Source organism: Mobula birostris, chromosome 9 (genome assembly GCF_030028105.1).
Source record: "Mobula birostris isolate sMobBir1 chromosome 9, sMobBir1.hap1, whole genome shotgun sequence".
NCBI classification, from domain to species: Eukaryota; Metazoa; Chordata; class Chondrichthyes; order Myliobatiformes; family Myliobatidae; genus Mobula; species Mobula birostris.
The window spans coordinates 151,562,318-151,574,533 of NC_092378.1; the positions used below are offsets into that span (position 1 = coordinate 151,562,318).

Below are 12,216 nucleotides of genomic sequence, written 5' to 3' on the forward strand. Positions count from 1 at the left end.
AGCCTTGAAGAGGGACGAAAAGTGTGTTGGCTGGGTGGGTCGTGTCCTTGATTATCCTGGAGTACTGCTCCAACAGGGTGTGGTGTAAAGTGAGTCCAAGGATGGAAGATTGGTTTGTGTGATGTGCTGCGCCGTGTTCATGATCTTCTGCAGCTTCTTCCAGTCTTGGACAGGACCACTTCCATACCAGGTTGTGATGCACCCTAGAAGAATGCTTTCTACAGTGCATCTATAAAAATTAGTGAGGGTTTTAGGGGACAGGCCAAATTTCTTTAGTTTTCACAGGAAGTAAAGGTGCTGGTGGGCCTTCTTGGCAGTGAACTCTGCTTGGTTGGACCAAGTCAGGTCATTTGTGATATTGATCCCGCGGAACTTAAAGCTTTTGACCTGTTTCACTTGCGCACCACCAATGTAAATTGGGTAGTGCGGTCCGCTACTCCTTCTGAAGTCAACAACCAATTCCTTCGTCTTGCTGACGTTGAGGGATAGGTTATTGTCTTCGCACCATGCCACCAGGTTTTTAATTTCCTCTCTGTACTCAAACTCATCATTACCCGAGATACGGCCTACAATTGTTGTGTCATCAGCAAACTTATATATTGAGTTTGATGGAAACTTGGCTACACAATCATGGGTGTACAGTGAGTACAGCAGGGGGCTGAGTACACAGTCCTGTAGGGCACCGGTGCTCAGAGTGATTGTAGAGGAGAGCTTATACCCTATTTTTACAGCCTGGGTCCTGTCTGTGAGGAAGTTGAAGATCCAGCTGCAGATCTGAGTGCCAAGGCCCAGGTTCTGGAGCTTAGGAATCAGTTTAATTGGAATGATGGTATTAAAGGCAGAGCTGTAGTCAATGAAAAGGAGCCTTACGTATGCGTCTTTATTCTCCAGGTGTTCTAAGGAGGAAAGTAGGGCCAGAGAGATGGCATCTGCCATTGACCTGTTGCTCCGGTAGGCGAATTGCAAAGCATCGAGGTTGACCGGTAGGCTGTGGTTGATGTGTGCCATAACCAATCTCTCGAAGCACTTCATAGCAATTGATGTCAGAGCCACAGGTCGATAGTCATTCAGGCATGCCACCTTGCTCTTCTTCGGCACTGAGATTATCGTTGCCTTCTTAAAACACGAGAGGATCTTAGACTGAAGCAAGGAGCAGTTGAAGATGTCTACAGCTAGCTCGCTTGCACAGGCCCGGAGAACCCGTCCCGGGACGCCATCTGGGCCCGTCGCCTTCCTTGGATTTATCTTCAGGAAGGCTCTTCTAATGTCCTCCTCGGTGACAATGAATCTCGATGCCATCAGGTCTGGTTCATCCAGAGGGAGCGGGACGCTCTTCTTCTGTTCGAATCTCGCGTAGAAAACGTTAAGTTCGTCAGGAAGAGAAGCGCCACAGTTATTAATATTCCCAGCCTTTTCTTTGCACCCAGTGATCTCATTTAGACCCTGCCATAGTCTACTGGCATCCCTCCGGTTAGCCTGGGCTTCCAACTTGGCTCGATATTGCCTCTTGGCGCCCTTAATGGCTTTCCGGAGTTCACGCCTGGATTCCGTGTAGCGACTGGTATCCCCGGACCTAAAAGCCACAGCTCTAGCCTTTAAAAGGGACTTGACCTCATAATTCATCCAAGATTTCCGGTTAGGGAATACCCGGATCGTCTTGCGAGACACACAGTCCTCCGTGCATTTCCAAATAAAGTCCATGACAGCTGAGGCATACTCACCGAGGTTAGCTGCCAAGTCCTTGAATACTAACCAGTCCACCGATTCAAAGCAGTCACGGAGGACCTCATCCGTTTCCTCCGTCCAACGCGACACTGCTTTTGACACCGTGACCTCCCGCTTCAGTTTCTGTTTGTAAGCCGGGAAAGTTTTTGAGGCTGGTAGCAATAGCGTAGCTGCTATGTAGCCTCTTCCCTATTGAAGCTTTCACATCCTTCCCATCATTCCTATAATGAGGCAAGCAGAACTGAGCACAGTATTCCAAGTGTGGCGTAACCAGGGTTTTATAGAGCTGCAACATTACCTCAAAGTTTGTCAATACCAAGGTTGTAAACTGGTACACATAGCATGTGCAAAGGCTTAAGAGACTCATGCAGAAATTTCCAACACAATTATATCCTTACCATGGGTCAGATTTGCAACAAATACATGCATTAATTTTGTTTATAAAACACCATTAAATATCCAGCATATTATGGAGAGGATGTTTCATACTATGGTTATAAACGTGAAGACAAATACTTTCCTTTACATATAGTTAGATATTTCTGCAGATATACCAACCAGTTTCAATTGGTGATTGGGTACGTATTGTACTGAGGTCTGGTGTATTCATGCCATCAATTGTAAAATTCGGAAACTCTGCCATACAGTCTTCCAAAAATTCTCCCTCAAAAGTGCGACCATTCTTAAAGACGAATGTTCCCTAATATAATAAGAGGTAAAAGACTGAATTACTATTCATATTGAAAACATGTCAAACTGTCAGGTAAACAATAGTTGTTTTTTTGTTGACTGCAGATCATGGTCTCTCTTTGACTGCTTTGCTGTTGCTGGTGGGTGGTGACTGGTGACGCTTCCTGCTGAAATGAGTGGGGCAGGGGAGGGTCGATGCTTTGCTGCTGCTTGTGCAGGGGAGGGGTGAGAGGGGGCTTTGGGGTTTTAACATTTTTCTGTCATTCATTCTCTTGTGGTTCTTCTGTTTTTCGTGGATATCTGCAAAGACAAGTATCTCAGGTTGTATACTGTGTACATTCTCTGAAAATAAAGGGAACCATTTGAAACACAAACCAGAATGGAATAAACTACAGTGCATTTTTACATAATTATCCCTTATTTTAAATTTTTAGTGCACAGCAATTCAGATGTAGACATTGATGGAGTTAATTACATTTCCAAAAGGGAAGTTTTAAAAAATTCACACAGTAGCATAGCAGTTAGCATAACATTATGACAGCACTAGCAACCAAGGTTCAATTCCTTCGCTGTCTGTAAAGAGTTTGTATGTTTGCTCCATCATCACATGGACTTCCTCCTAGTGCTCCAGTTTCCTCCCACATTTCAGAGATGTACAAGTTAGTAGATTAATTGGTCACATGGGTGCAGATTCGTTGGGCTGGAAGGAGTGTTACCATTCTGTTATCTCTACATAAAAAATAATTAACCTTGTTCAGTGGTAGCATAGTTTCTTTGTCAGAACATCATGGGTTTGCAACCCACTGCAGGGACTTCAGAGCAGCATGGACCTAATGTTTCTTTGTATGTACAGTGGACAGGTAATCCTTGATTTACTTGCAGCTAACAGATTGCTAATAAAATAAAATTCCCCAAAAGCAGATGGTTTCCATATTCCCACAATTTCGTTAATGGGCCTCTATCTTCAGAACAGAATTAGCATTACCCCATTTCTTGCTGCAGGAAACATTTTGGACCCAATCGTCCAGTGACCAACTGTCTTCAGGAATGGGAAGTCAATCGTCTAATTCTTTTTTTCAATTGATACACAATTGAAAATCAGTTTTCCCTTCAGTGAAGCATGATAACGTCCAGTTACAAGTTGTTCTGGGTCACTGTGAAAATTCAGGTGGACTCTACTGGTTGTAATTTGATGCAAGTTCCTCATGATGCCATTGTTCACAGCAGAGAACTTTGACTAAACTGTCTTGATCGCACCAGTCATTGGGTATTCATGGAACAAGATGGTCTTATTCCAGACACACCAATCTGGGATTCATACCTAAATCCTTGTCTCACCCCCTCACTAACATTAAAACTAGCCTTAACACACTCCCACTCTCCAAGTTCCAACACCCTTCAAAGATAAGCTTTATTTGTCACACGTACATGGAAACATGCAGTGAAATGTGTCATTTGAATCAAATCAAATCAGCGAGAATTGAGCCCAGCAGCCCTCAAATGCTGTCACGTTTTGAGCGCCAATGTAGCATGCTCACAACTCACTAATCTTAACCCATACGTCTTTGGATTGTGGGAGGAAACTGGAGCACCCAGAGGAAACTCATGTGGTCACGGGGAGAGCGGACAAACTCCTTACACAGATAGCAATGAGAATTGAACCCAGATCTTACAGCTGGTGCTGTAAAGCAATTGTGCTAACCACTATACTAGCAAGTTCCAACACCACCACTCCCCAAGTTGTTACCCTCAATCTTCTATAGACCTCTATGTGATTCCCCTGGTCGTCTCCAATCGTCTACTCCTCTTTCAGCTCCTGATTGAAGATCATTCTCTCCTGTCCACTACCCCCAGCCCCACCCATGATAATATTACTGCGATCAGAATGCTGATTTCCCGGCAACAATATTGCATGTACATGCACATTTCTGATACAAGCTCATGCCTCAACCCCACAATGACAAGAACCTTTCCCCGATGTTCCCTACTGACTCCACCATCAAATTCCAGTGCTCAACTTACGCCAAGGGAATGAGAAGATAATAGAAAGGAGCTACAGGGAGGTGGTCACCCTTAAGTTGCTGGAGACAGGTGCCTGGGTGACTGTCAGGAGAGGGAAAGGGAATTGGGTCCATGGCATCCTAAAGGGGAGGGTGAACAGCCGAATGTTGTGGTTCATATTGGTACCAAACAATGTAGGGAGGAAAACAGAGTAGGTCCTGAAGACAGAATATAGAGAGTTAGACAGGAAGCTGAAAAGCAGGACCTCCACAATAGTGTCATCTTTAGAATGTGGTAATTTTTTTCTTACCAAAATTGGGGTAAATGTGGCAAATTTAGTATGTTTTTTTCCTAGCAGGTGGCAATCAGCACAAGGGGAGGTTTAAAAGAGCTTGGGTGCTTTCGGATTTTGTCTCAGCAGGCGGCAATCAGCCTAGGGCCAATAAAAAGAAAGGAGGTATAAGCAGAATGACTATTGTTACAGTGAACTGACTTTGGCTCAGCAGGCCTAGGCAAAGACAAACTTGGGCAAGCACAGGCGGAGGTTCTAAGTAAGTAACTAAGAAAGTTTCAAGAATTTTTTTTTCTGTTAATACATAGCCAGCTTGCTGAAAATGGATCTGAAGGTAGAGGTACGTTCCTTATGTGAGATGTGGGAAATTTGAGAGGCCTCCGACGTCCCTGATAACTATATTTGCACAAAGTGCATCGAGCTCTACCTCCTTAGAGACTGTGGTAAGGAACTGGAGCTTCAGCTCATACAGGAAATGAGAAGTGATAGATAGAAGCTACAGGTAGGTAGTCACTGCTACGTTGCAGGAGGCAGGTCCCTGGGTGACTGTCAGGAGAGGGAAAGGGAATAAGCAGCCAGCGTAGAGTATCTCTGTGGTTGTTCCTCTCAATAATAAGTATACCACTTTGGATAATGTTGGGTGGAACAACTATCGGGGGGGAAGCTGCAATCACCAGCTCTCTGGCACTAAATCTGGTTCTGTGTCCATAAGGGGAGGGGGGGAAGAGTGCAGCAGTGATAGGGGATTCCATAATTAGAAGAGCAGAAAGCAGATTCTGTAGATGTGAAAGACACCACTTCCAGATGCCCGGGTCAGGGATGTCTTGGGTTGGATCCATGGCATTCTAAAGGGGGAGGGTGAAAGACCGAAAGTTGGGGTACATATTGATACCAACAACACAGGGAGGAAAACAGAGAAGATCCTGAAGAGAGAATTAGGGAGCTAGGCAGGAAGCTGAAAAGCAGGACCTCCAGGGTAGTAATCTCTGGATTACTGCTTGTACCACATGCCAGTGAGGGTAAGATTAGGATGACTTGGCAGATGAATGTGTGGCTGAAGAAATGGTGCAAGGAACAGGGTTTCAGATTTCTGGATCACTGGGATCTCTTCCAGGGAAGGTATGACCTGTACCAAAACCTGAACCTGAGGGGGACCAATATCCTTGTGGGCAGGTTTGCTAGGGCTGTTGGGGAGGACTTAAACTAATTTGGCAGGGGTATGGGAACTGGAGTGATAGGGCTAAGGGTGGGGCAGTTAATATACAAGTACAAACAGTGTGTAGTGAGAATGTGAGGAAGGACAGGCAGATGATAGGGCAGAATTGCAGTCAGTGGGATGAATTAAAGTGTAACATGGGGCCAAAATCAAAAAGGGTGATGAAAACAGGACTGAAGGTGTTATATTTGAATGCACGCAGTATACGGAATAAGGTAGATGATCTTGTAGTGCAGTTAGAGATTGGCAGGTATGATGTTGTGGGCATCTCTGAGTTGTGGTTCAAAGAAGATCATAGTTGGGAGCTCAACATCCAGGGATATACATTGTATCAAAAGGACAGGCAGGTAGAGGGTAAGGTGGGTGTATTGGTAAAAAATGAAATTAAATCCTTAGAAAGAGATGACACAGGATTGGAAGACGTAGAATCCTTGTGGGTAGGTCTAAGAAACTGCAAGGATAAAAAGACTCGGATAGGAAATAAATAAAGGCATTCGAACAGTGGCCAGGATGTAGGCTACAAATTACAATGGGAGATAGAAAAGGCATGTAAAAAAGGCAATGTTGCATTAATCATGGGGGATTTCAATATGCAGATGGATTGGGAAAATCCAGTCGGTGCTAGAATTTGTAGAATGCCTAAAAGATGGCTTTTTAGAGCAACTCATAGTTGAGCCCACTAGGGAAATGGCAATTCTGGATTAGGTGTTATGTAATGACCCTGATTTGATTAGGAAGGTAAAGGAACCCATTGGAGGCTTTGATCAAAATATGATAGAATTCACCTTGCAGTTTGAGAAGGAGAAGCTAAAATCAGATGTATCAGATTTACAGTGCAGTAAAGGGAATTACAGAGGCATGAGAGAGGAGTTGGTCAAAGTTGATTGGAAGGGGTCACTAGTAGAGATACAGCAGAACAACAATGGCAGGTGTTTCTGGGGGAAATTCAGAAAGTGCAGAAAAGATACGTCCCAAAGATGAAGTAGTATTCTAAAGGGAGGATGAGGCAACATGGCTGACATTGCAAGTCAAAGACAGCATAAAAGCAAAAGAGAGGGCATGTATTATAGCAAAAGTTAGCGGGAAGTTAGAGGAATGGAAAGGTTTTATCATGGAAGTCATAGGCAACGTCAATGCCAGAGTGTGTAGAGATGTCAAGGTATGGTCTGGAGTCTTAGGTCATCATGGTGTCAGAAACTGTAACAACAACGGGAGGATTCTCCTGGAGCTCTGCACAGAATTAGGTCTGATTATAACAGATACACTGTTTCAACAGAAAGCCAGGTTCAAGATGACCCAGAGTCACCTGTGATCTAAACACTGGCACCTCCTGGACTACATCCTGGTGCACCAAAAGGATGTGTTGGATGTTCTACACACCAAAGTCATGCCGAGTGCAGACTGTCATACGGATCACAGACTGGTCAGGACAAAAGTCAGACTGGCTATCAATCCAGCAATAAGGAAGAAGGGACCACGGTCGAAGAGATCCAGGTGGATAAGCTTTTTGGTCTCCAAAATGTGTTCCAGATCAAGCTAAGGGAGAAACTGGACAACAAAGGCACCCCAAGCTCAGATTCCAACACAGGAAAGAAATGGGAGCACCTGAAGACTGCCATCCAAGATGTGGCTGTCGAGATAGTTGGGTTCTCAAGAAGAAACAAGGACAAGGATAATCATCAAGTACAAGAAGCATCCTTTGAAATGATCCCCCATCATGAGGTCAGGCTTAAGCTTGACGGCCCACCAACTCTGGATGAGATCAGAGCCGCTATTTCCAAGATGAAATGCCATGAAGCCCCAGACATTGATGGGATCCCAACGGAAGTGTACAAGATGGGCAGAGACATTCTGAATGAAATCACAAACCTGTTCACACTCTTTTGGGAGAGAGGTTCAGTACCAAATGGCCTACGCAATGCTGTAATTCTCCCTGTACAAGAACAAAGGGGAGAAATCGGATTGCTCAAACTACAGAGGCATTACCTTGCTGGAAGATCCTCACCAGAATCCTCTTGGACAGGTACATCCCTAGCATTGCCAAAGGCAACCTCACAGAGAGTCTGTGCAGATTCAGAGTGAATAGAGGCACTGCACTTCCGACATGATCTTTGTTCTGTGTTAGATACAGGAGAAGTGTTGTAAAATGAACATGGGGCTGGAAGAGGTGTTCATTGACCTGACCAAGGCCTTTGATACAGTCAGCCGTGACGGTCTCTGGAAGATTCTGTCGATGTTCAGCTGTCCCCTGAAATTCCTCACCATCCTGCAGCAGCTCTATGAAGGCCAAAGCAGTCAGGTTAAACGGTAACCTGTCTGACCCATTCCCCATTGGTACCAACACTCTTTGCCATCTCTTTCAGCATGATGCTACGGGAAGTGAAAGAGACCACCTCAAAGAGCATCTACATTCAGTTCCACAACATCCACCGCCATCTCGCCCAAACAAAAACCATGCAAGAGCCCATTCTTGAGCTACTATATGCGGACAACTGTGCTCTTCTCACACACACACAGAGGACACGCTACAGGGTGTAGTCACTCAGTTCGCCAAGGCTGCAAGGTCTTTTGGGTTAATAGTCAGTCTGAGGAAAACAACGATCCTCCATCAGAAACCCTCTCATGGTGTTTACAATGCACCTTGTATCACCATTGACAACCACCCTCTCACCACAGCGGAACAGTTCACCTACCTGGGCAGTGTCATCACCAACGACACTACAGTAGTAAGGGACATTGACAATTGACTACCCAGAGCCAGTAGTGTCTTCAGCCGCCTCCAAAAATGTGTGTGGAAGATCACCAGCTGCATCTGTCCACAAAAATCCAGGTCTACAGGGCTACTGTCATCACAACACTGCTGCATGGCTCCAAAGATGGGTCTTGTACTGCAAGCAAATCCAGTTGCTCGAGTGCATCCTTCAGTGCTGCCTCCACTCCATCATGGGTATCAGCTGGCAGGATCGTGTGTCCAACAACAAGGTCCTGGAGAGGACTCAACTGCCAAGCATTGAAGTCACTTTACTGCTCAAGCAGCTCCGCTGGTCAGGCCACGTGTCTCACATGGACAACTCCAAGTACTGAAAGCAGTACTCCAGAGCAAACTCTCTCAGGGCAAGACAGATCATGGTGTCCCGCACAAGAGGTACAAAGACCAACCTTAAGCAGCAGCTCTCTCAGGCAAATAACAAGGTCAAAGAATGGCAGCAGCAGGCTTGTGACAGAGACTGCTGGAGAATGCTGATCCACAGAGCAGCCAAGAATTTCGAGAAATTCAGAAGAGCAAGTGCTGAAAAGAAGAGGAGACGCGGGAAGGGTCTAACTACTCGAGCACCCACATCCCAGCTGTTCCCGTGTCCCTGCTGCTCCAGAGTCTGCAAGTCCAGAATTGGCCACTACAGTCACGAACGACCGTGTCATCACTCCTGAAGGCTCCTCTTCCCCCCTGATCTTCACAAGTGAAGAACCAGCCATCATCATCATCAAAAACCTACAGAAGGCAACTAAAAAAACCATAAAGAGAGAAAAGAGGAACTATGAAGGTTAGCTAGCCATTGATATAAAAGAGGATACAAAAGGATTTTTTCAGATATACAAGGATAAAAGAGAGATGAGAGTGGATATCAGACCACTGGAAGATGATGCTGGAGAGGTAGTCATGGGGACAATGAAATGGAGGAGGAACTTAAGTATTTTGCATCAGTCTTCACTGTGGAAGACACTAGCAGCATGTCAAAAGTGAGAGTGTCAGGGTACAGAAGTGAGTGTAGTTGCTATTGCTAAGGAGAAGGTGCTCGGGAAACTGAAAGGTCTGAAGGTAGGTGGACCAGATGGACAACACTCCAGAATTCTGAAAGAGGAAGCTGAAGAGCTGGTGAATACACTAATAATGTTCTATCCATAATCACTAGATACTGGAAAGGTTCCTGAGGACTAGAAAACTGAAAACATCATTCCACTCTTTAAGAAGGGAGGGAAGCAGAAGTAAGGAAATAATAGGTCAGTTGGCCTGACTTCAATGCTTGGAAAGATGCTGAAGTCTATCATTAAGGATGAGGTTTCAGGGTACTTAAGGCACATAATAAAATAGGCCAAAGTCAACGTGGTTTTCTAAAGGGAAAATCTTGCCTGACAAATCTGCTGGAATTTTTCAAGGAAGTAACAGGCAGGGTAGACAAAGGAGCCCCCTCACTTACTACCCCGGAATGTATTATCTCATTAGATGCTGAGAAAGCCTTTGACAGAGTTGAATGGCCTTATTTATTTAATGTTCTTGAGAAATTTAATTTTAATTTGACACTTATATCTTGGATTAAATTGTTATATTACTCCCCGGTAGCCTCGGTCTGTACAAATAATTATAGATTTCCTTTTTTTCGTCTTTTTCGTGGTACTAGGCAAGGTTGCCCTCTTAGTCCTTTACTATTTAATATTGCTCTTGAACCTTTAGCAATTGCTATCCATGACTCGCCAAATATTGTTGGTATTACCCGTGGAAATGAAATACATAAACTATCATTATATACAGATGATTTGTTGTTATATATCTCTAACCCGGAGAAGTCAATTCCTGCTATCTTAGATCTGTTAGCTCAATTTAGTAACTTTTCTGGTTACAAATTGAATCTTAGTCAGAGTGAATTATTCCCTTTAAATAAGCATGTACCTATTTATGGACATTTACCATTTAAATTGGTTACTGATTCATTTATATACTCAGGGATAACAATTACCAAAAAATATAAAGATTTATTTAAAGCTAATTTTTTACCTTTAATTGATCAGATTAAACTTTTATTTACCAAATGGTCCCCAATCTCTTTGTCTTTGATTGGTCGGATTAACGCTATTAAGATGATCATTTTGCCTAAATTTTTGTATATATTTCAATCGGTTCCAATTTTTATCCCAAAATCTTTTTTTGATAACGTGGATTCAAAAATTTCCTCATATATTTGGCAGAATAAAAATCCTAGGTTAGGTAAAAGATATTTACAGAAATCCAAGAAGGAGGGGGGACTTGCCCTCCCAAATTTTAGATTCTATTATTGGCCAATTAATATTCGATATTTAAAATTTTGGCTACAAGATTTGGACGCATCTTTAAACCCTCATTGGGTAAATCTTGAATCTAATTCATTACAAGGGTTTTCCTTGGGTTCGGTTTTAGGAACTTTACTTCCTTTTACTTCTTTTAAATCATATAAACAAATGAATAACCCAATAGTTAAACATACTTTATGTATATGGTTTCAATTCCGAAGATTTTTTGGGTTTAATCAATTCATTCTAGCAAGTCCCATTATTTCAAATTTTCTTTTTCAACCTTCCATGATGGATCAAGCTTACTTTGATTGGAAAACCAAAGGTATAATATCTTTTCGCGATTTATTTTTGGATAACTGTTTTATGTCTTTTGATCAACTTTCTAATAAATATAACTTACCCAGATCTCACTTTTTTAGATATTTACAGATTAGAAACTTTTTAATTACTGTCTCTCCTAATTTTCCACACCCATATCCAATGGACACTTTGGAAAAAATCTTAGACTTAAATCTTTCTCAGAAAGGTGTAATAGCAATTGTATATAATTATGAATTTATGTCCTGATGCCTCTAATAAAATTAAAGCTGACTGGGAAAGAGAACTTGAGATTAATATACCGACTGAAAAATGGGAAAAAATTCTTCAGTTGGTGAATTCATCCTCTGTATGTGCTAAGCATAGGTTGATACAGTTTAAAGTAGTTCACAGGGCTCATATGTCCAAAGATAAACTATCTCGTTATTACTCTTATATTAATCCAATATGTGACAGATGCCAGTCTGAGATTGCTTCTTTAACTCACATGTTTTGGTCATGTCCCTTGTTGGAGAAATATTGGAAAGATATTTTTGATATTATTTCAACGGTCCTAAATCTAGACTTACAACCTCATCCAATTACTGCTATCTTTGGATTACCAATGATAGACTCAAATAATTTAACCTCTTCATCACAAAGGATGATTGCATTTCTTACTTTAATAGCTAGAAGGTCCATCTTGTTGAATTGGAAAGAGATCAACCCTCCTACAGTATTTCATTGGTTTTCACAAACTATGGTGTGTCTGAATTTGGAGAAAATTAGAAGTGCAGTTTATGACCCTTCTATTCAGTTTGAAAAAATTTGGAGGCCATTTATTCAGCATTTTCATTTGATGTAATTTGATCATTTCCAAACTGGTTTTATTTCTCTGTACTGTTGTTGGAGGGGAGTGGAGGCGTCGACGCTGAGGTTTTCTTCTTTT

General features: G+C 42.8%; 1 protein-coding gene across 6 annotated transcripts in view; it reads right to left on the reverse strand.

The window, feature by feature from the left end:
* Positions 1 to 12,216, reverse strand: part of rsph10b (radial spoke head 10 homolog B) — a 77,333-nt gene that overhangs the window by 47,127 nt on the left and 17,990 nt on the right. For all 6 annotated transcript variants that reach the window (XM_072269138.1, XM_072269136.1, XM_072269141.1 and 3 more), the window contains exon 8: positions 2,284 to 2,425. In XM_072269138.1, the coding sequence (XP_072125239.1) occupies positions 2,284 to 2,425 (142 nt within the window). The remainder of the gene's footprint in view (positions 1 to 2,283; positions 2,426 to 12,216) is intronic.